Source organism: Myxine glutinosa, chromosome 5 (genome assembly GCF_964187855.1).
Source record: "Myxine glutinosa chromosome 5, kmMyxGlut1.1, whole genome shotgun sequence".
NCBI lineage: Eukaryota > Metazoa > Chordata > Myxini > Myxiniformes > Myxinidae > Myxine > Myxine glutinosa.
This window is the reverse complement of record NC_136265.1, coordinates 175284348-175310259: the sequence shown is the minus strand read 5'-3', so window position 1 is coordinate 175310259 and position 25912 is coordinate 175284348. Positions and strand designations below refer to the sequence as shown.

General features: G+C 42.2%; 2 protein-coding genes across 3 annotated transcripts in view; both read right to left on the bottom strand.

The window, feature by feature from the left end:
* GSTZ1 (glutathione S-transferase zeta 1) overlaps positions 1 to 11838 on the bottom strand; it is a 63887-nt gene extending 52049 nt beyond the window's left edge. Inside the window, exons 1-5 of one of the 2 annotated variants that reach the window (XM_068115493.2) lie at positions 11418 to 11838; positions 7311 to 7362; positions 7036 to 7103; positions 5340 to 5420; positions 3497 to 3622 (exon numbers count right to left, since the gene is read on the bottom strand). In XM_068115493.2, coding sequence (XP_067971594.2) covers positions 3497 to 3622; positions 5340 to 5420; positions 7036 to 7103; positions 7311 to 7362; positions 11418 to 11423 — 333 coding nt within the window. In that variant the 5' untranslated portion in view covers positions 11424 to 11838. The remainder of the gene's footprint in view (positions 1 to 3496; positions 3623 to 5339; positions 5421 to 7035; positions 7104 to 7310; positions 7363 to 11417) is intronic. The other variant, XM_068115494.2, reaches the window with a different exon arrangement.
* Positions 11839 to 24809: 12971 nt separating this feature from the next.
* LOC137426704 (mechanosensitive cation channel TMEM63B-like) overlaps positions 24810 to 25912 on the bottom strand; it is a 116552-nt gene continuing 115449 nt past the window's right edge. The window contains exon 24 of the mRNA XM_068115495.2: positions 24810 to 25464. Within this exon, the coding sequence (XP_067971596.2) occupies positions 25231 to 25464 (234 nt within the window). The 3' untranslated portion in view covers positions 24810 to 25230. The remainder of the gene's footprint in view (positions 25465 to 25912) is intronic.

The window sequence follows — 25912 nt, the reverse complement described above, 5'->3', positions numbered from 1 at the left end:
AACACACCAAAAGGCAAACAGAGCACAGCAAATACAAAAACAGAATCCGATTATGCAATTGAAACGGCTTTTAATTAACTCTAATGTGAAATTAAAAGCAAACTATAACCAAGTCGATGGAGTTCCGTCACAGATCCCCACACTTCACACCGAAAGCAAAGTTGAAAGATGGCAAAAATTCGCTGAGGGGACTCAAATGAGATGACAAAGAAAGTTGAATAAGATAAATGCATGATGCAAAGACCACAACGGCACTCGGTAGAATGCATATACATAGTGAATGCATACCCCAGTCAGGCTGAACCGTTTACGTTGTGTATCCCACAGATATGCCGGATCTGGATCCAAACCTGAACCAAAATCTAACCGCCTCGTTCTTGTTACCTACCAAACTCATCCAGCAAGTTCTTTCATAACCCATCTAAAACTTTTTGAAATAACATGCTACAGACTTGGCATTTAATATGGAATATATTTTTTTTCTTGACTTGGGTTTACTTTCTGAACTCGGTATATCAATCTGGTGAGTTTCTTTTACGCTTCGGTGATTTCTTTGTTGAAAGAACCATGTCACTGATTGTCTGTCGCAGCAAGAAGTCAATAACAGGATTATATTACAGGTGGCGTGACAAAATGTACGGACAGGTGCATTTGATGATTGGCTTCACAGTCGGGTATACAAGGGTTGTTGCGTTCTGTATTAGTGGAAAACAACTGCTGCACGTCTACAAAAGGTATTGCCGCTTCCCCTGGAGATGGTCCGTCAACTCGACAATGCTGTTTGTCATTTAGTGGTGGCTTTACGAAATTCCGGCATGAAACAGCGTGCTATTGCTCGGCAGTATGGCATCACTCAAGGTCAGGTGTCAAAGATCCTAAAACGAAATGGCTGTACCAAGTCAGCTAATCGGCTTAGGGCTGAGTGGCAGCAACTGACAAATGTGCCTGTATTCAGAAGGCTAGTCAACCAACGACTGGTTCAAGCAGGCTATCGTGCCAGGCATCCCCTGAGAAAGCCACGTCTGACCAGACAACTCCGCCAGCGCCGATTGAAGTGGGCCAGAAAGCACCGTCAATGGCAGCCAGGACACTGGAATCACGTGATCTTCAGTGACAAGTCTAGATTTCTGGTCTATCGTCAATATGGCCGCATCCCAGTGCGCAGACAATTGCATGAAGCCTACAACGAAGATTGTATAGTGCCAAGAGTCCAAGCTGGAAGTGGTGGGGTGTCCGTTTTGGCTGCTTTTCATGCAGGGGACAAAACTGACCTGGTTGTTCTGAATGGAAACCTAAACCAGTTCAAGCACAGGGCCATTCTGGAAGAAACATTGCTTCCATTTGTTCGTGCAGCCTTTCGAGGAAACTTTGTCTTCCAAGATGACAATGCATGGCCTCATCGTGCTCGCATGATCCAACACTTTCTTGCTGACCGTGGTGTAGAGCATATGGAGTGGCCTGCCATGTCTCCAGATATGAATCCGATAGAGAACTTGTGGGCAGAATTAACGCGTCAAATCGACAACTTGGACCAGCAGCCTGCCTCTGTGCGTGAATTGCAGCAGACTATTGTAACTGCATGGCAAGCGATTCCTGTCCAAACCTTGGCAAATCTCGTGAACAGCATGCCTCATTGCCTCAACGTGTACGTGCTCTCCTGAATGCTCGTGGGGGTTACACGCAGTACTGAACTGTAATTTTACTGTCCGTAATCCCAGTCGTAATTTAACTTTTGTTTTTGTTAAAAAAAAATTTGGGCTAATGTGCAAAATAAAGAGATACTTCTGGAAAACGCACAGAAGTTTAACACAGTACTGTCCGTGAATTGAGTTCGATATCAGTTTACATCACTTTTAAGGATCAATTTATTTGCTTCGAAATGTCAAATGTGGTTTTTGTTTCTTTTAAAGGTCACATTAACAAAATCTAGAATAATTTGAACATAATTCCAATGAACTTTTGGTTCGAAGTCATCTTGAAAAGTAAGTTCACCCCCACAAAAAATATATTCCATATTAAATGCCAAGTCTGTATATATCGTTTACCCCCCCCCCCCCCCCCCCCGATCTCTCAGTTATGAATAATCACTTTAAAAAATAAACTAGAACGACACTCTTCACGTTACGACGTTGACCGATATGCCTCCACCCATATTATTACATCATTATACATACCTGTACCAAGTTTGAATCTAAATCCTTTCACCTGTTCTCAGGTTATCACATTTTTACCTGACATGACCTCTGACCTTTGATCTCTTGACTCCAAAATCTAATCAGTTTATCTTTGCGTCATATATACTTATACTAAATTTGTTCAAAATCATATTACTGGTTCATGATTTTTATTTAACATGATCTCTGACCTTTGACCTCTTGACCCCAAAAATCTAATCAGTTAATCTTTTCATCATTATATGTACCTGTACCAAGTTTAACTTGGATCCCTTCAGCCGTTCTTAAGTTATCTCGGTAACAAAATAATTGTAACTTAACATGACCCCTGATCTTTGACCTCAAAATCAAATCAGTTTATCTTTGCATCATAATATATAACTATAGCAAGTTTGGTGAAAATCCCATGACTGGTTCCCAAGTTATCGCAGTAACACGATTTATACCTAACATTGCATCTGACCTTTGGCCTTTGACCTCATGACCCCAAAATCTAATCAGTTAATCTTTACTTCATTATACATACCTGCAACAAGTTTGACAAAGTTCCCTTCAGCTGTTCTCAAGTTATCACGGGTACAAAACGCAGACGGACAGACGGACGGACGGACGGACGGACAACCCCAAAAAATAATGCCTCTGGCGACTTCGTCGGTGGAGGCATAAAAACTCTCATGTCCGGATCCGGATGTTTACCGAAATTGAATCAATTCGTCCTTGTCACACATCCAACCTGTCCACCAAGTTTCATCCAAACCTGTCCATAACTTTTTGAGATATCCTGCTCATAGATAGACAGACAAACAGACAGACAGACAGACAGATAAACGGGTGAAAACAAAACCTCCATCTAACGATGAAAAATAACAATCATTTTAGAAGAGGAGCTGACATTAGAAATGCGGCGCGTCTATCCATCAATCCCAATAGGATTTGATGGATAGACAAATGTCGAGTGACTTCGGGAAAAGCTTGAGCAGCAATATGGATCAGGCTGTCATGTGATGTGTTGATAATACTACCAGCTGATCGGTTTATCAGATCTTACCAATATTCAATAGCTGGTGGAGGGGGCGGAACAAAACAACATGCTCTTTACCATTTTTGAACAATGCATGCAATACAAAAATACACTAAGTGCCCTTTTTAGAACTTCAAAAACACTACAATTACAAAATGAGAGTTATTATGGTAAGTTCAGCACACTGGCATAACATAAACAACAAGTACACACCTATGCACAGACATCAAGAGCTTGGACACAAAAAGTCAGGTAAGTTTGAGATAAGTGCATGGACATAAATGTAGATGGAAAAACTGACCTGCAGAGGTTGGATCCCGGAAGCGATGATTTCGGAGATCATCATCACTATGGCGCGTTGCTTTGGCTCTGACGGGAGAAGGCGAGGTCCATCTCTGGTTTCATCGAGGTACTGGATGATAGCCAGCTAGGATCACATCAAAGAGCAGAAAATAAACATGCTTGTGTAATGTTTATCAACATGATCATATCTGCCTCTACATCTATTTCTGCATCACCCTCATCCTCTATGGGAGAGAGTAGAGGGGAGGGGGTAGGGGGAGGATGGTATGATCAGAAGTATGGATGGTAGGGCTGCCATTACCAAGTCATAACCATGGATGGTGGGCCTGCTACCCAACGTTTCCATCAGAACGACATATGGCAGGCCTGTCGCCCACCACCATGTCGAAACTAGATGGTATTCTTAGAATACTTACCCTGCGCAGTCAACTTGCTGCGAGCCAACTCTTCTGTTTTTGAACATTTTTTTTCTTTGATCCAATATGGCTGCCAGACCACGTGAGTGATGACATCATAAATTTATCTATCTATAATTCCAGTAATCTCTGTGTGTATGTGTGTCGTTTGTCTGTGACCGCTGTTTCTCGACAACCACGGGTCCGATATACTTGAAACTTGCCAGGTATATTGCTGGGGACCCGAGGATGTGCCTTTTCAAGGTTTCATATTAATCGGAGAAGTAGTTACCGAGCTATGGCGATTTAGCCGTTCGCCGTTCGCTTTGGCTTTGCGAATGGACCAAACCATTTCATGTAAATAGAGGGGGGGGGGGGGGGTTCTGTGGTCGTTGCGAATGGACCAAACCATTTCATGTAAATAGAGGGGGGGGGGTTCTGTGGTCGTTACTGCCACGTGGTTTCAAAGTTTTTTTTTGTTGTTGTTGTTTGCACGCATGTTTTTTTGCACGCACGTACGGGCACCCACGTACGGGCACCCACGTACGGGCACCCACGTACGGGCACGTCCTAGTATTCTCTAATATAATTGTTGCATAGATCACGTGCAATACATTTCAAACTGATCAGACTAAGCGTTGTCCCTGTCCAATTATGACGTCATAATTATAGCCCCAATGACGTAATCGTTAACAACACCTATTCCCCATATGTAGTTCTTTACAATGAGCCATGTTTCAATTTTTTCAAATGTAGCGGTTTTGGAAATATAGAGGTGCAACATTTTTCGGTTTTTCAAAGATGGTGCCTGTACCACATGACCTATGATGTCATGATTGTCATTAAAATATTCTAAAGGAGGAGGCGGTCCGATGGTGAAAACTTCATGTCCATCAGACCAACAGTTGCTGAATTTTTTTTAAATAATGATCGGATAAGTGTTGTACTTGTCAAATTATGATGTCATAACGAAGGCACCGATGACATCATCATTAACATATCTTATTCCACATAGGGAGTACTTGACAATGAGCCAGGTCTCAATTTTTTCCATGGAGTGGTTTCAGAAATATAGAGGTGCGAATTTTTTCAAGATGGCGCCTGTACCACGTGACCTATTACGTCATAATAATAATTAAAATATTCTACAGGAGGAGGCCCTCCTATGGTGAAAATTTCGTGTCAATCAGACCAACGGTTGCCGAGAAAATGAATTTTTAAAATGCAGACACGTACGGCACACACACATAACGTATGTACCTGAATGCTTAACCCCACTTTTCACTTCGCGAGCGCAGGGTAACAATGGAAGGCAAGCATACCACGACCGGGTCAAAACAAAAGATGGTGAGGGATTGTGGACATGGCCTTGCCAGGCAGAACCTATGAACTGTTACCACTTGGTCAATAACAAAGCGTCTAAGTGTACCTGATACTACTGCTCACCGACTGCGAGATAGATGTACCATCGATGACCAGAAGTGGGACTTGGCCCATGGGGTTCTTCAGCATATATTGCTCCTGATACTACGAGGGTGAGTAAAGCACGGATCTAGTCATGCTACAGCACACGTATCAGGTACAGCATTAATGATTATGGCAAAAAAACCCCCATAAAAAACCACCAGATCAACACAGGAAAGAAAACAACGACGTTCTGTATCCGAACGATAATTCACAGACTGGTGTGTGTAGTCAGGTTCACTATGTCAATAAATGATATTTCGTTCAAAATCATGGTAGATTAGCAAACTTATACATTTTTGGAAAGGTTATAGCATAAGGAAACTAAAAATCAATGTTTACATTTGGAGAGATACCTATATGGCGGCCATTTTGGATTTTCAAAATGGCCACTGTAAAATACATATTTTGTTCTATTTCTGCCTCTAATTACCCTAAAAACTTTTTAAAATATACAAAACCTATATTTTCAGGGACAAGGAATCCAATGAAAGTATCAAATTAGTGCTATGGGGAATGGTAAGACACGAATCAAAGGTTTTGAATTGCAAAATACTGTCTTTATATTCGCGATAAGTTGCATAATCAAATACATGTTATCATTTTGTACAGGCAGTTAATAACATCAAAATGTGTCACAATAATTCATATCACCAAACATACACAGGCAGTCAGCAAAATCATATATACACATGCAGTCAGTATAACTTCACATCTACACAGGCAGTCAATGACAAAATATACACAGGCAGTCAATGGCATCAAACATACACGATTACAGAATATGCCATTTAGAGTTCGTCATCACTGTCCTGTGTGTCGTATCCGACAATATAGTCCGCATCGTTTTCACAGTCCGTTCCACACAAGCAAAGGTCGGTCAAATTGATTGGCAAATCGAATTGGTCGAATGGTCGATCGAATCGAATTCGATGAATCGAATCGATCGAATTGGTCGAATGGTCGATCGAAGCGATTGGTCGAATGGTCGAATTGGTCGAATGGAATTGGTCGATTGGTCGAATTGGTCGAATTGGTCGAATCGAATTGGTCGGAATTGGCAAATGTAAACATTGATTTTCAGATTTTCCATGTAATAACGTTTCCAAAAATGTATAGGTTTGCTAATCTACCATGATTTTGAACGAAAAAACAGTGAACGTGACTAGTGTTTGTGTGTTTGTTTGTCGCGCTACCCCTCCTACAGTTCCGGGCCGATTACATCCAGACTTGCCACATTGGATCAGCATGACCCCAATTAGTGCAGAGGGGCATCTTTAGCTTTGCCAGTGGTCTTGGGGAGTGGGGGAGAAAGGAAGGGGCTAAGAGGGTGGGACAAACGCAAATTTCTCTATGTAAATGTGTATCGTGTAGCGCCACTCCAGGTGGGATACGGTATTGCAAGTCCCCATCCTTTACAGTACAGTATTTCTGTCTCCACGTTTTCCAGCGTAGTGAGGTGTTTTGAAATATGCAGCGAGAGGTGTTTTGAATTACACGTTTGAATAAGAATAATAACATAACCCCCCCCCCCCCCCCCCCCCCCCTGGCCACTCCGTAGGGCACTTCTCGTATATGACAAATCCTCAAGGTCTGATTACGTCGGAGCACTATACATGACAGGTACAATTGTTATTACAGCGATGAATACAAGAATGACAATTTCCCTGCTGCTCACCTGGTCACCACCATTCTTGATGAGATTCACAGCCACTTGATCATATTCAATGCCCTTTAGCGCGAGGGCTGGAAAGAGGACAATAAGAGGCATATTAGGGGTTTTGTTGACACATAACTGTCCAATAAATGTGTGCATGACGTTTAAAGAGCAGAGTTGAACTTTCTGACGGCAATCTTATGGCATTGCATTTGGTTTTGGAGACGATGTTAATGAGGCATCAATACTGGAAATTTGGACAAATGTCCCATCGGCTCGTTGTGTAGAAAACCCACCGATGCGCACACGCCACGCACACGAACTCCTGAAATACGTGTAGAGTAAAGGCTGCGGTGCACACACACACACACACACACACACACACACACACACACACACACACACACACACACACACACACACACACACACACACACACACACACACACACACACACACACACACACACACACACACACACCATGTTATCATGGGGTTAGGGATCAAAGTCAGGAACCTACTTATGGCATCGACTTTGAGAGGGAGTGGGAGGGAAGGGAGAGAGGAAGGTCAAATTCCACTACATTTGTTTACCAAATAAATAGATAGCACCGTATTGCACATACAATGCTTATCAGGTCAGGTTGAATGGTCATTGGGTTAACAAACCTTCAAAGCCAACCCTAATATCAAACAGCTTACACAAATCCACAATCCTATGTTAAATCCTGATCCCAAATGAGCAACTGAGAACAGAAACTGGCCTATCCAACACGATATAAGTTTTGGGATTCAAAGTTTAGGGGTTGCAAATAGCTTGCTATGGCTTTCCAAGCCAATCGTTCCGTATCAACCGCCTTACAAGCCGCTCACGGACAGCTCGGCAAACGGAGCAAGCGATTAAGAGAGGTGTTTCATTATGTTGGCAAAAATGGCCGCCCTAGTCAGATAATTGGATTCAAATCGATACCCCTCCATCTAACCAGTGACATGCTCAGCTCAGCATACCCCTTTTATGTATACATACTCCTAATATTTTTGAAACATGTCCTAATTCTTCAAGATCTACAAACATGTAAACCCCCCCGCCCTCCCCAAATGCACAGTGGTAGGGTCCAGATAGAAGCTTGGCAGGGACTCATCCTTCTGACTCCCCATTTATTACTTGCGAAAATCGAAGATTTTTCAAGCATATCGGTTGGTCTTGTGCGTTATTCTGTCTGTCTGTCTGTCGCCTACAGGTCACAATTTTCAACCGATCTTCACGAAACTTCACCAAATGGTAGAGTTGGTCATAAGCAAGAAGCCTATTGTTTTGGGGATCAAAAGGTCAATAGGTCAACATAGGCCAAAGGTCACCAACTTTGTCAAATTTCTAAAATCCTCAATTTTCAACCGATTGACGTGGATGGAATTTTAAGAGGATTTGCATATTTGGACACTGAATTCAACAACCAACTGTTTTTGAGGCCAACCTAGGCCAAATTTCTAAAATCCTCAATTTTCATCCAATCGACTTGAAATTGGAAGAGGATTTGCATATCTAGTCACTGAATTCAACCACCAAGTATATTTGAGGTCAACATAGGCCAAATTTTTTAAATTCTCCATTTTCATCTGATTGACTTGAAATTTTAAGAGGATTTGCACATATTGTCACTGAATCCAACCACCAACTATTTTTGAGGCCAACGTAGGCCAAAAGGTCAACATAGGCCAAATTTCTAAAATCCTCCATTTTCATCTGATTGACTTGAAATTTTAAGAGGATTTGCACATATGGTCACTGAATTCAACAACCAACTATTTTTGAGGCCAACATAGGCCAAAAGGTCAACAAAGGCCAAATTTCTAAAATCCTCAATTTTCATCCAATCGACTTGAAATTTGAAGAGGATTTGCATATCTAGTCACTGAATTCAACCACCAAGTATATTTGAGGTCAACATCGGCCAAATTTTTTAAATTCTCCATTTTCATCTGATTGACTTGAAATTTTAAGAGGATTTGCACATATTGTCACTGAATCCAACCACCAACTATTTTTTAGGCCAACATAGGCCAAAAGGTCAACAAAGGCCAAATTTCTAAAATCCTCAATTTTCATCCAATCGACTTGAAATTTGAAGAGGATTTGCATATCTAGTCACTGAATTCAACCACCAAGTATATTTGAGGTCAACATCGGCCAAAAGGTCAACATAGGCCAAATTTTAAAAATCCTCCATTTTCATCTGATTGACTTGAAATTTTAAGAGGACTTGCACATATGGTCACTGAATTCAACAACCAAATATTTTTGAGGCCAACATCGGCCAAAAGGTCAACATAGGCCAAATTTCTAAAATCCTCAATTTTCATCCGATTGACTTGGAATTTTAAGAGGATTTGCATATTTGGACACTGAATTCAACAACCAACTATTTTTGAGGTCATCATAGGCCAATAACTTATTTTATGGCTTTTGCAAGTATCGTGCTATGCACGACATATTTCTTGTTTATATATTTATTCCTCTTCCTCATACTCCGTAACCACTGCTAACACAATCAATTCGTTTGGAGAAGTTGTCACAAGAGGTTCGAGTAAAACTGAAAACGACGTCCCGGACAGCATCTACTCAAGTATCACATGGTTTCCATGGAGTTACCAAAACTCAACACAATATTCCAGATGAGGCCTCACTCAATTCCTATAGTGTCAAAACTACCTCCATTGATTTATAACTGATCCCCCTACCAATCCAACCTAAAACCCTGTTAAGTGTTCGTGACAGGGACGGACACTCTCTAAGCTGTGTAGCCTGGGTTCAAATCCCGACCCGGCTACAAACTGCCATCCTGGTGGTTCATCAAGGTGTCTCTCGGATGGACGTTAAACTGGGCGTCCCATCTGCCATCCAGGTAGACGTTGAAGATCCCACGGTGTCCTTCGCAAAGAGTAGGCGAGCTATCGCCGGCACGTTACAAATTCCTGCCCGAACTGGTGCTGGGAGGGCAATGGCAAACCACCTAGTATAATCCTTGCCAATAAACTGCTTTGGCAGTACTGGACCTGACTTTGGGCAGAAATAACGAATAAAAAGAAACTTTCCAACTGCATTTCATGGACCAAACTCGTTAACTCGTTCCTGGGAAAACCACATTTGAAATCTGGCCTCAAAAGCCAGTCGCCGACTGGGAATCCTCCGTCGTGCGAAGTCCTTCCTTGGCACACCTGAGCTCCTCACCACATACAAGGCTTTCATCCGCAGCTCTATGGAATACTGCTCTCCCCTCTGGGCTGGTGCTCCTGCCTCACACCTAGCCCGTCTTCACGCTGTTGAAACCAAAGCATTCAGAATCATTGGAATCTCCCGCGATGACGCTATCTCCGAGGGCCTTTCACTCACTCACCGCAGGCAGGTTGGTGGTCTTTCCGTCTTCTACCGACTCCTCTCTGGCCTTGCCCCCCCCAGCCCTCTCTGGGCTCTGTCCCCAAATATTCCTACAGGTCGCACAAGATCTGCCTGCAACCCCCTCTTATGGTTAAAGTGCCAAAATCAAGCCTCTCTGCTCACCTTCATTCCTTCATTCCTCTTTTCTCCCACCTCTGGAACAAACTCCCTCACCCTCTTCAATCCCACTCCACCCTCCAGGTCTTTAAAACAGCTGTTCACCACCATCTCTTATCCTCCCCCATCCAAAACCTTGATCTTTTCTACCCCCGCTAATTTCGGTCCCCTTGTGTTTTATACCTCTCCCCCCCCCCCCCTCCCCTCCCCTTCCCACGCCTCCTGCCCCCAAGCCATCTCCCTCCCACACTTCTCCCTGCTCTCAAATGTTGTGGTTGTGTGCTTCCCCTTCTCTCCCCATCTTGTCTTCCGCTCCCTCTTTTTGTATATTTTGTTTGTCTGGTTGATTTGTTTGTGAAATAAATGTTAGCTCTTTCACGAGCCTCGATTCAGTATACAAAAAAAAAAAAAAAAAAAAAACTCTACCTGTCTATAGCTGCCTGGCACTGTGACCCCCCACCCCCTCATATCTATACGACCACCCCCAGGTCATGCCCCTGTGTGACCACACTCCAAAATTGCCCCTTGCATCATGTAATCCATATCTTCATTATTCTCACCAATCCCCAGCATCTTTTTACACTTGTTTATGGTAAACTATGTCTGCCAATCTTTTGCCCAGAGTATTGATCAGCTTTTATGAATCTTGAAATAAAAAGACCAGAGAGCTGCGTTCACTTACCAAGCAGCTTGCTAGCGCTTGCCAAGCCAGCCGTTCCTTGCCGATTCAGTTAAATTCTCCATTTTTATATCCTCAATGTCACACTACTGAGACTACTCTCGACCCCAATCCACTACAATCAGGCACAAACCAAACACCACCACCACCACCAACCACATCCTCTCCAACCTTCATAATAAGATGCAGACGTGAGCGATACGAGCGAGTTCTGTTGTCCAGAGACCTGATGGCAGATCCACCGCCCCGATGTCGTGCAGTCGGTAATGCGATCTCTTAACCCCGAACTATTGAGTTTTAAACACGATAAGTAAACTCATTAATGTTTAACAGAACACAACAACGGGACATTTGGCACCGCTTTTCCATGACAACCAACTCGGACTCGGACAAAATCACGAGTGATTCGATTCCGTTAATCATCCGACAGGTGAACCAGAGAACGGTCAAAACTTCAAACAATCCTGAATATGAATCCCATCTATAAACCCAACACATCGGTCATTGCCGAAGCCATATTTACCAAGGCCATAATCCCCGAGTGTTATATACTGAGCCTGACAGGAAGCACACGTGGTATATACTGATTCCTGAGCCTGACAGGAAGCACACGTGGTATATACTGGGCCTCACGGAATCACACATGGTATATACTGATTACTGAGCCTGACAGGAAGCACACGTGGTATATACTGAGCCTGACAGGGAGCACACGTGGTATATACTGATTACTGAGCCTGACAGGAAGCACACGTGGTATATACTGAGCCTGACAAGAATCACACGTGGTATATACTGATTACTGAGCCTGACAGGAAGCACACGTGGTATATACTGAGCCTGACAGGGAGCACACGTGTTATATACTGATTACTGAGCCTGACAGGAAGCACACGTGGTATATACTGAGCCTGACAGGAAGCACACGTGGTATATACTGAGCCTGACAGGAAGCACACGTGGTATATACTGGGCCTCACGGAATCACACGTGGTATATACTGATTACTGAGCCTGACAGGGAGCACACGTGGTATATACTGAGCCTGACAGGAAGCACACGTGGTATATACTGATTACTGAGCCTGACAGGAAGCACACGTGGTATATACTGAGCCTGACAGGGAGCACACGTGGTATATACTGATTACTGAGCCTGACAGGAAGCACACGTGGTATATACTGAGCCTGACAAGAATCACACGTGGTATATACTGATTACTGAGCCTGACAGGAAGCACACGTGGTATATACTGAGCCTGACAGGGAGCACACGTGTTATATACTGATTACTGAGCCTGACAGGAAGCACACGTGGTATATACTGAGCCTGACAGGAAGCACACGTGGTATATACTGAGCCTGACAGGAAGCACACGTGGTATATACTGAGCCTGACAGGAAGCACACGTGGTATATACTGAGCCTGACAGGAAGCACACGTGGTATATACTGGGCCTCACGGAATCACACGTGGTATATACTGATTACTGAGCCTGACAGGAAGCACACGTGGTATATACTGAGCCTGACAGGGAGCACACGTGGTATATACTGATTACTGAGCCTGACAGGAAGCACACGTGGTATATACTGAGCCTGACAGGGAGCACACGTGGTATATACTGAGCCTGACAGGAAGCACACGTGGTATATACTGAGCCTGACAAGAATCACACGTGGTATATACTGAGCCTGACAAGAATCACACGTGGTATATACTGAGCCTGATAAGAATCACACGTGGTATATACTGAGCCTGACAGGAAGCACACGTGGTATATACTGAGCCTGACAGGAAGCACACGTGGTATATACTGAGCCTGACAGGAAGCACACGTGGTATATACTGAGCCTGACAGGAAGCACACGTGGTATATACTGAGCCTGACAGGAAGCACACGTGGTATATACTGAGCCTGATAAGAATCACACGTGGCGTCATAATATCCTGGGGGATATGTTTCCCCCATCAACTCAAACGTATTTAATAATATTCGTGATTATATTTTCAGAATCTGTTTTAAAAAATATAATTCGATTTGAAATGTTAAATGTGAGCAAATACATGAGATCTGCCCGACAGTACCGAATAGCTGTTGCACCGCTCATCCAATCGTCTTCCTCATTTGACGAAACATGCACAAAGAGACAATTTATCAAATGTCTCTGTTTATCAGACGTAAGACAATGTGGAAGAGACAAGCTCAATTTTGGTACTTTAGAGTCTGGTTCTTGCTTTGATCCCGCCAACCGCGAGCTTCGTCATAGTGCTGCCCGCAGTGGGTGCTGCATCGCGAAGCACGCCCTCCTCGGTCATGAATCTGTCCCACAATAACTTGTTGATCCGAATAGCCACATGTATCACCTGGTACAGGTAAAAAATTAATGCCTTGAACGTACGTAAAACGTAATTTTTTTCTCTCGGATGCGCGGTACTTCCACGAGATAATTCATTCCTGGATATAATAATTCTTCCATTATGGATTTATGAAGTGCTAGAGAAAGAGGTTTCGTTTTTTCCCTTGTCAAAAGTTTGCCCAAAATATCCCAGAATGCAATGCGGCATCGATTTCAGTGACACTGGCGATGAGCTCAAGGCAAATAGTGGAATCAGAGAAGGATTTAATAGAGGTTCTGATTAACAGAAAAACATATTTAAGAAACTCTGAGTAACAATACATTTTTCTGTCACTGAGTTGCCAATGTCATCAATCATGAGCATGGACATTTTTGCTGAAATACAGGAAGAACTAATTTCATTCCATGATCCGGCGACATTGTGTCTGTCTGTCTGTCTGTCTGTCTGTCACTCGCCTACAGGTCACAATTCCAACCCGATCGTCAGGAAACTTCACCAAGTTGTAGAGGTCGTCACAATTGAGAAGCCTATTGATTTTGAGGTCAAATGACAACGGTTAAACCACATTTCCAAGCTGGCCTCCAAAGCCAGTCGCCGCCTGTGCATCCTCCGTCGTGCGAAGTCCTTCCTTGGCACCTCTGAACTCCTCACCACATACAAATCTAAAATCGAATCGAATCATACAAATCTAAAATCTAATCGAATCATACAAATCTAAAATCTAATCGAATCATACAAATCTAAAATCTAATCGAATCATACAAATCTAAAATCTAATCGAATCATACAAATCTAAAATCTAATCGAATCAAACAAATCTAAAATCTAATCGAATCATACAAATCTAAAATCTAATCGAATCATACAAATCTAAAATCGAATCGAATCATACAAATCTAAAATCTAATCGAATCATACAAATCTAAAATCGAATCGAATCATACAAATCTAAAATCTAATCGAATCATACAAATCTAAAATCTAATCGAATCATACAAATCTAAAATCGAATCGAATCATACAAATCTAAAATCTAATCGAATCATACAAATCTAAAATCTAATCGAATCATACAAATCTAAAATCTAATCGAATCATACAAATCTAAAATCTAATCGAATCATACAAATCTAAAATCTAATCGAATCAAACAAATCTAAAATCTAATCGAATCAAACAAATCTAAAATCTAATCGAATCATACAAATCTAAAATCTAATCGAATCATACAAATCTAAAATCTAATCGAATCATACAAATCTAAAATCTAATCGAATCATACAAATCTAAAATCTAATCGAATCATACAAATCTAAAATCTAATCGAATCATACAAATCTAAAATCTAATCGAATCAAACAAATCTAAAATCTAATCGAATCATACAAATCTAAAATCTAATCGAATCATACAAATCTAAAATCTAATCGAATCATACAAATCTAAAATCTAATCGAATCATACAAATCTAAAATCTAATCGAATCATACAAATCTAAAATCTAATCGAATCATACAAATCTAAAATCTAATCGAATCATACAAATCTAAAATCTAATCGAATCATACAAATCTAAAATCTAATCGAATCATACAAATCTAAAATCTAATCGAATCAAACAAATCTAAAATCTAATCGAATCATACAAATCTAAAATCTAATCGAATCATACAAATCTAAAATCTAATCGAATCATACAAATCTAAAATCTAATCGAATCATACAAATCTAAAATCTAATCGAATCATACAAATCTAAAATCTAATCGAATCATACAAATCTAAAATCTAATCGAATCATACAAATCTAAAATAAAATCTAAAGTCAAGTTTCTAAAATCCCCATTTTTCATCCGATTGACTTGAAAATTGAACAGCTTTTGCACATTGAGTCGATAAATTGGAAAACCAACTATTTTTGAGGTCAAAAGGTCAAAAGTCAACTCAAGGTCAAACTTCCAGAATCATCAATTTTCATCTGACAAACCGTCAATTTTCATCCGATTGACTTGAAAATTTAACAACATTTGCACATTGAGTCACTAAATGGGGAAACCAACTATTTTTGAGGTCAAAAGGTCAAAAGTCCAAGATTGGATGCGCAAGATTGGAGGTCTCGTCTCTTCAAAGCTGTCCATGCACGCTCGCTTTCGAAGTTAAGTAACTTTTCACAATTGTGTTTTTGTCGAAACTGGTCTTGTATGTACCTATTGGGGTGTCTTTAATAGTATTCTTGGCGTTGGTTTTTCATACCTGTGTACAGAATCGTCGGTCTTTCTCATCGTGTATTCTGAGGCCTAAGTGTAGTACTAGGCGACTGTGTCCAACCTTGGCTTTAGGCTTTGTTTTTGTCTCAGCGGTTCTCCGATCACGCTGCAATTTTTTTCCGGTCTCTGTTTTTCACGGTCTTTTCATCCCATACTTCCTTGTTTTAAAATCTAAAAAAAAAAAAAAAAAAACCCCAAAACATTTCCTTCCGTTTTTATTCGTTTATTCGTTCTTAGTTGTTCGTTCGTTCATTCTTCGACCACGCTGTTTGTGATCACGTTGTTAAAAAATGTCTCATCTGAACCCTGAAGACCTGTATTCTGTCATATTCTATAACACCTTTTTCTTCTTCTTCTATAAAAGGATGCTTTCGACTTGCTCACCAAATCCATTCATTCCAAAAAAAAATTCCATCTCTTATAGTGCATCTTTCATTCATTCCCTAAACTCTCCAGCACTCCATCCTCCCTCCAGCATCCTCAAACGTATTTTTGACTCGAATGTCTCAAGAAACTCATTTTGCAATAAATGTTCGTTTCCCATTAATCGTACATTTTTCAAAATCCCATCACCCCAAAATCCCATTTCCCATCACCCCTCCCCTCTAAATCTACCCCTTTGCCCATCCCCTCCAAATCATCCCCATCACCCATTCCTTTCAAATCTCCCCCCACACCCCTCCCCTCCGAGACTCTCCCTCGCTCCTCCCCTCCTAGACTCCCCTCTCACCCCTCCCCCTCAAAGCATCCTCCCCGCTTCTTCCCCCTTCCAACTTTCACCTTCATCTCCCTCAACCTTCTGCCTCGCTCTTCCCCCTCGTCAAATAACACCTCACTGCGCCTCTCCCAATCACCATCAAACCTTTTGTCTGCCCCATCCTTCCCTTTCTCCGAGCTATTCTGTAATCTCTGACACACCTTCAACAGCTCTCCCTACCTCTTCCTCCTCTTCCACATCTTACCGTACCGCTCCCCCCCCCCCCCCTGTTCTGTATCCGATGCTCCCCCTTGCTCTTCCTTAACAGTATGGACCTCAAACATCCGGGGCCTTCGCTCAAACATGTCTGATCTCTCCATACAGGTTGCTTCTGACAAACCAGATGTGATCTGCTTAACAGAAACGTGTCCTTTCCTCCTGACAAGGTGGAAAAGTTTCTGTCAACCCTCGAATCGGATTCTGCAACTGGACCTGACGGCATCAGCCCACGGGTCCTAAAATCCTGTTCTTCCGCTCTTTCACTCCCTCTCTCTGTTCTCTTCACCCTCTCTTTTGCTCAAGATCATCTTCCATCTGCTTGGAAATCTGCCAACATCACCGCTTTGCACAAAAAAGGTGCAAAAACAGATCCCAGCAACTACAGACCAATCAGCCTTCTCCCAATTATCAGCAAAGTCATGGAATCCATCATTGCTTCAGATATGAAATCTTTCCTCTTCTCCAATGGCTTGATCTCTGATCATCAATTTGGTTTCAGACCTGGACACTCTACTCTGGACATGCTGCTTCTGCTTTCTCAACAATGGATGGAGGTCCTCAATGCCAAACAGGAAATTAGAGCTGTCTCCCTTGACATATCACGTGCCTTCGATACGGTCTGGCACCCCGCTCTGCTCACCAAACTCTCCTCTTTTGGTATCCATGGAAATCTCCACGCCTGGCTGGCGGACTTCCTCTCTAGTCATAGTCAACATGTGGCCCTGAATGGGTTTCTCTCATCTCCTCTTCCTGTTCAGGCTGGAGTTCCACAAAGCAGTGTTCTAGGCCCTGTGCTTTTTCTGGTCTTCATCAATGATCTCTCTGACTCTCTTGAAAATCCTCTGTATCTCTTTGCTGATGACTCTACTCTCTGTCGCTCCATTCTTCATCCCTCAGATCGGCAGTCTGCTGCCTCCTCACTCTCTGCAGACCTGGACAAAATCACAGACTGGGCAAACAAGTGGAACATGTCTTTCAATCCTGACAAATCTCACACTCTTACGATGTCTCTCCGAAAAGACCGACTGGACAACCCTCCCATCCACTTTCTGAATAATCCTCTCCAAGAAGTTCTGTCACTCAAGCTTTTGGGTCTCACTATCTGCCATGATCTTTCCTGGGAAAACCACATTTCAAATCTGGCCTCCAAAGCCAGTCGCCGACTGGGCATCCTCCGTCGTGCGAAGTCCTTCCTTGGCACACCTGAGCTCCTCACCACATACAAGGCTTTCATCTGCAGCTCAATGGAATACTGCTCTCCCCTCTGGGCTGGTGCTCCTGCCTCACACCTAGCTCGTCTTCACGCTGTTGAAACCAAAGCATTCAGAATCATTGGAATCTCCCGCGATGAAGCTAACTCCAAGGGCCTCTCACTCACTCACCGCAGGCAGGTTGGTGGTCTTTCCATCTTCTACCGACTCCTCTCTGGCCTTGCCCCCCCAGCTCTCTCTGGGCTCTGTCCCGCAAATATTCCTACAGGTCGCACAAGATCTGCCTGCAACCCTCTTATGGTCAAACTGCCAAAATCAAGACTCTCTGCTCACCTTCACTCCTTCATTCCTCTTTTCTCCCGCCTCTGGAACAAACTCCCTCACTCTCTTCAATCCCACTCCACCCTCCAGGTCTTTAAAACAGCTGTTCACCACCATCTCTTATCTTCCCCCATCCAAAACCTTGATCTTTTCTACCCCCGCTAATTTCACCCCAATTCCACTTTTTTGAAATACCAACTTCTGTCCTGGAAGTCATTGGTGTCCTTGTGTTTTATACTTCTCCCTCCACCCCCCCCCTTCCCATGCCTCCTCCCCCCAAGCCCTCTCCCTTCCACACATCTCCCTGCTCTCAAATGTTGTGTTTGTGTGCTTCACCTTCTCTCCCCATCTTGTTTTCCGCTCCCGCTTTTTGTGTGTTTTGTTTGTCTGGTTGATTTGTTTGTGAAGTAAATGTTAGCTCTTTCACGAGCCTCGATTCAGTATACAAAAAAAAAAAAAAAAAAGAAGTCAACTCAAGGTCAAACTTCCAGAATCATCAATTTTCATCTGACAAACCGTCAATTTTCATCCGATTGACTTGAAAATTTAACAACATTTGCACATTGTGTCACTAAATGGGGAAACCAACTCTTTTTTTTTTTTTAGGTCAAAAGGTCAACCCAAGGTCAAACTTCCAGAATCAATTTTCAATTGAAAAAATCGTCACTTTTCATCCTATTGACCCGAGCTTTGATCAAGATTGTCAATTCTAATCTTGATAAAATGGACAATTTGATGGATCAATTTATCGTTGTCGCGAAGGGTGCGCGAAGTAAACTATTGATGACATCATAGTTTGTAGTACCACGTTCACTCTGAAGTTCACTCTGAAGAGTGAACAGGGGGTGGATTTTGCGAGTATCGTGCTCTGCATGACGTCTTCTTGTTTTATTATTTATTTGTTTTTATTATTTTTAGGTCAGGTCAGTCTTTTGGGACTGGTATTGGTAACATGTGGGATTTTTGGATTGGTATTGGCCACTGGTAACATGTATCCCAGTGCTACCGATTGCATGGTCGGGTTGTTGGCGACTAAACCGACCCCCATCACTGGCTTTGCTAGTGGGGACGACGGTGACTGTGACACCCTGCCAGGACCAAAAACAACACTGGCAAAGAACAGATGAGCTCCCTTTGGGATCCAATAGCTACTGTATCCAGTAAGGAGATGGTGTCTCCTAAAAAACACCAAATCGGGGTAAGAAAATTGATTTTTCCACCTGGCCTAGTGATCTGGCCCTCCTGTACAATGGTCCTGTGAATAGGTTTCCTTGTTTCAGGACTACATTAAGGTTTTGCCAGTTTTTCCTCTTCTTCTTTTCCTTTGTAGCCCTTTACAAATTAGTGGCGTTAAGCCTTGTTTAGGCTGCACTTCAATAAAAGTAAAAGGCTTCCGACCTATCCGCAACGTGAGAGCTACGGCCTACGGGTCATGTACTTCAGCTACAACATGGGAGATACCAACAATGTTGAAAGTGTTTGATTCCTGGCTATTTATTGCAACTGTCATTGCACTAGAGACGTTGAAGGACTACCAAAAAGTTAAATGTGTGCTCACTAGGCTAGGATCCTAATGCTAGGATCGACTATTATTCTTTTTCTGTCCTTTCCTGGCATCATTCAGAAGTTTTGTTGTTCTCCAGGAATTGAATGTACATGTATTTCCATTCTTCTGCAAAATGAATGTGGATCTGGAGGTCTGCTTTCACATTGTCCACATTACCGCTTTACACAAAAAGGTGCAAAAACAAATCCTTGCAACTACAGACGAATCAGCCTGCTCTCAATCATCAGCAAGGTCATGGAATCCATCATCACTTCTGATATTAAATCCTTCTTCTCCAATGGCTTGATCTCTGATCATCAATTTAGATTGGGCACTTATCCAACCAAGATATTCTAGTTTTGTTTTTTAAATTAATTTTCTGAAATTTGTAGAATTTATTTTTCACTTGGAAATTGTGTGTTACGATGTGTAAATAAAGGTGGAAAAGTTTGATTTAATGTAAATTAATTCCAGGCTATAAGGTAACAAAAGGTGAAAATTTTGAAACTGGGTGTAGACTTTCTATAGGCACTATATATCGGTTTTAGTCCTTGTCACTCAATGGTGAAGAATCAATTTTTAAAAAAAGATCGGATCCTGATCAAAATCGAATCATTACGTCCTTATCATCCACAACATCTCCACCAAATGTCGACCGAATCCATCCTCAACTTTTTGGAGATATCTTCTTCACAAATAATCAAGCAGGCAGGGGTGAAAACATAACCTCCATCCACCTTCGATGGCTGTGTTAATTAAAAAAAAAAACTTCATTATGATCTGTTAACAAAACGGAGATGGACACACACACACACACACACACACACACACACACACACACACACACACACACACACACACACACACACACACACACACACACACACACACACACACACACACACACACACAATTGTACAGTATTGGCTATTCCTAAAATATAATATAATTTAAAGGATTATAACACACACACACACACAATTGACCTTGAAACAACAATACAGCAGTTAGAAAACGAAGCATCATACAAATACCTCGGAGTAAAAGGGGGCCACCAAATATGTCACAAACAAATGCACAAAACAATAGCCAAAGAATACCTATGTAGAACGAAGCTGATCCTGAAACATACCTCTCCCCAGGAAACAAAATCAAAGCCATAAACCAGCTCGCAGTACCAGTGTTCCAATACAGCTGCGGAATAAGAAACTGGCCCCAATCAGAAATTAACAAGTTAGACATCAAAACAAGAACACTCCTTACCATCCACAAAATGTTTGACAAAAACCAGTGCATCCCGAGATGAGAGGGAGGGAGGGAGCGGTCTGATGGAACTCAACCAGGTGCACAGACCGACGAGTGTAGGATAGCTGAGTATGTGAAATGCTCAACAGACTATCAGATGCAATTTATAAACAAACATGAACACAACAAACCTGAAAAGGTATCCCTAACTCACCATGCAAGGAATTTCCAAAAACAGGTGCAAATAGAAGATGCCGCACAGGAAAATGAAACAGCAACAAATACAGACCCAAGAATTGCAAAAAAGACAAAATAAATGCATAAAAAGAAATATCAAGAAATATACATGAACTAGAATGACAAAAAAGAAGGAAAATACAAAAAAAATTGGACAGAGTGGGGATAGACAAAGAAGGCTCATTGGAATGGCTAAGAAGAGGTCAGCTCAACTGGGACGGTGAACAAATCATAATGTTATGCGCTATCAGTAGATTTGTGCTATCGACCGATCGAGGGTTAGATATCAATCGATATTTCCGACAAACAATCCTTACTATTTCTCCCTCCCTTCCTGACGCAAATCGATCGACGGCGCTGTGCTATCCAGCGATGATGCGCATCCATTGATGGCGCAAAATGATGCCTGTGCCATCTACGATCAGTCGATAACGCAAATCTACTGATGGCGCATAACAATAATAAATGCCCAAGATCAAGGACACTACACCAATGGATTTTAAAAAGATGGCAGGACTGAGCCAGATGGACAAGTGTAGATTCTGCAAGACATTAACAGAAACTACTAGTCACCTGCTCTCGGGATGCAAAAAACTATTATCAGAACAACTTTACACACAACGGCACAACAAAGTATGCAAAGTGATTCATTGGCATATCTGCAAAAAAAATAAACATCCCAGCAGCAGAAACCTCATGGAAACACGAACCAAGAGCAATCACTGAAAATGAGGACATCATGCTCACGTACAACCTGATGATTCCATCGAGCGTGGACACAGAAAACAAAGCATTGCGTCCGGACATTCAGGAACAAAAAGGAAAAGACAGCATTGATGATTGAGATATCAGTACCCAGAGATTTTGGCCTAAATAACACAGAAATCAAGAAAATGACCAAATACCAGGACCTCCAAAATGAGGTCAAGAGATCGTGGAAGCTGAAGAGCATCGAAATTGCACCAGTGATAATTGGAGCAACAGGAATGATGAAGAAGAACCTCACTGAGATTTTAAAAACCATCCCCGGGAATATTACCACAGATGAACTACAACTGGAGTCTGGATGTAATCGGTTGTTCAGTGTAGATCCTGAAAAGAACCCTTGGAACAAAACTCTGAAAAAGTTGAACAACTTGGTCCATGAACCATGATCCCTTCCCGAAGAGGAGGTGGATACTTTGGGTCCTGGAAGGACTCTGTTCCACCTCCTGAAACCCGCAAATGGAGACAACAACCAACGACACAAACACACACACAATATTCTGGAAGCTGAAGAGTGCTGAAATTGTATCAATGATTAATTGGAGCACCGGGAATGATAAAAGGACCCTCACAGAGATCTTAAAAACGATCCCTGGGACTATTACTACAAAGGAACTGCAGTTGGAGGCTGTATCGGGCTCAGTGACGATTCTGAAAACAGCCCTCGGAACAAAACTTTGAGAACAAGAAAACTTCACAATTTGGTCGATGAATCATGATCCCTTACTGAAACGGAGGTGAATACTTCGAGACCTGGGAGGACTCCATTCCACCTTCTCAAACCAGCATGTGTAGATAACAACCAACGATGCGCACACACACAAGCGTTGCAATAGTCTGGCAACATCTTCATGGCGAGACCAACAAACGCACAAATCCTGCACATGACACCCCCTCCTCCTCCCCACCTTTTCAACACAGAAAAAGTGCATTTGTGAGGCAATTCATTTCTCTTTATTATTTACATGTCATGTGAAAAAGAAAAATGACACAGAAAATAAAGTCATCAAATAACAGGCAATGTGAATGCTATTTTGTTTATCTCTTCATAGTTTTGCATGGACAAAGCAATGTTGTTGTTTTTTTCTCCCACGCCGCTTCATCACATGGAGCAGCAGTGCAAACATCAGTGAGGTCTCCAAATACACTTAAGGACCTTGGACAAAAGCAACAGGTTCACATGACTCGGGTTATAGGATGCGTCAAGCATTACATTCTATACGATTCCAAAAGCGTTTGCATAGGTTACACATAGGAGTGGCATCATGCATCCCGTTCAAGTGGCATGAACAGAAATTCGGCATTCCACTTGCAAGAAACACAAAAGTTCCGCAGGTTCGCTCGGCCTGTTCCGTGCCCCTTAACGCCTTGTCCGCCTCTGACCGAGCCGGTCCCCTGGAGTACCTGCGTCCCAAAAAAATTGTGGCTGCCTCACTGCACCATTTTCCAAAGCTACATTTTAGGCCTGCTCGGCACCTTTTTTTTTACAGTGCAAAGATGATCTGAGACATAACGAATCATCGCTTCGCTTCACTATGAGAGTTGATGTCACTGGGACTAGACTGTGTGTACATGTTTGAGGATGAAACCACAGCTGCTGATGTGGAATGCCAGCTGAGCACAAACTTTTTCAACAAGATTGGCCTATACTAGAAACAAACCGAGCTACTTAGATGTTTAGCAAATCACACTCAACACGATGGCCATGCTACACCAGTAGTGGAGACTTCTACTGAAGTACTAAGCACCCATTTGCAATACCTTGATAAACGTGGTATGACATCAGAAGACTACCTGCTTTTTAAGCCATTTCATATCAGTGCCTACATCGAGCATAAATAAACAAATACGTTTTTCATCACTTCAGCCACTCTTCCATACACAGTGTACATATATATATATATATATATATATATTCACTCTTCCATATACACTATCTCAGTGTGTGTATACATATATATATATTTCTATACATACATATACATACACATACTGAGATAGTGTCTTCAAGCACTGTTCTGCAATGAAGACAGTTAAGTCCACAACACACACAATCGGCAAATACAAGCTCTCCCAGAAACTCACTCATAATTCAAGGCAATCCACCTGTCCACAGACAGCGCTGCATCCTGGCTGTCTCATTTGGACTTGAGCCCGTAAGCCGCTCTTTGCCACACGCAAGGAGAAGAAGGAGCCGCATATATCGAACACAAACGCAGTGAATTGTATGTGATTCACAGGTGTGTTTCCATTATTGGGATTATAACGTCGTAACACATAGAAATAGCCCCTTTTTAGTCCTTTCCGAGCTTAAACTCTTTAAAATGCAAGGGTAACCGAGGAATCCAAGTTGGAGTGCACTTCAGTCTTCACCATAGGCACACTCTGGTGAAGTAGACACCTTCTTCGCGCACATACTTTGATTGCCTCGTATGCTCACGTAATAGTAGACCGTTAGTTCAGAGCTTCAGGATCCTTGTCGCAAGATCCTCTAATTGAAACACCAGATTCGCTTCTGACTCCACATGGCATTTAAAGAACCTTCTGGAAGGTTATTTGTGGTTGGAAATTGGAAGCTGTATGCATGTTTATGTTTGTCACCTCACGTTACAAAAATAAAAACATACACAACTGGCGTGATCCTGCAGTTGTATTGAATCAGATGCCCTTAAGAGGATCGGCCTTAACATTGGCAAGTGCATTTCTCAACAACCGAGGCTAGAGGGTGACCCCAAACAAAGATCTGCAAAGACTTATTGCGATGACCTGGATGCCAGGGCTCTGCATTATGGAGGGTGAAGGAAGCATAGATTTAGAGTGGTGTTAGGGATACAGCAGGAGTGTGTCTAGGAATGTATCAGGAAGGGAAGATGCTCAAGGCATAGGCAAGAATTGATCATTGAAAGACCAAAATCATGAGGACTTCAGAAAGTGATGAATGAAATGGAATCGAGAATGATGGAAATAAAGTGTCAAGCAATGACCAAGTCGGTAATTATCAATGCAAACACTAGGTAGAACTAATCAACTAACTCAGGCTGAGAGATACATTTGACTCAGGCCAAAGTCTCATGCCCATCAAGAAGGGGTGAATCTTGATCAATAGGCAAAATAGTTGGACCAACTGAGCCATTTTGATCTCCTGAGATGGCTGGAGCCAGAGGTGCCAAAGCGGCAGGCACTGGAGGGTGAGGGTCTAGCTCGGCAGCCGAAGCGTAGCTCTGCGGTGAAGTGACCGGTGAGTCCTCACCCGGAGCTGTCGGTGGCAGCAGCACTGATGCTCGGTAAGACTGGAAATAAACAAAGGGGGACGAGATTCCTAAAAGCCTAGAACAGCCAATGAACTCTAACCATTGTCACAAAATAAAAAGTTTGCCTTCATAACATGATATTCCCAAAATTATGCAGGTCACTTGATTATCAAAACTATTTGTGTAGAGGGGGGAGGGTCATTGTGACCGGCCATCCTGTATTTTATGGGATCATCCCACTTTATATCAAAGCATTCCATTGTAAACTGTCTGCGGATGCCATTTGTCCTGTATTCTCAATATTTTCACTAATTTCTGTTGTCATGCCAATTTACCATGGCACAGCTAAATTGCATATATATATATATATATATATATATATATGTATTTATATATACGTATATATACAGCGTGACCTTAACATGCGATTGAAGCCATCTTGAGCATATTTAAATACTTAAAACCTCACAACTTAATGGGCCCCTCA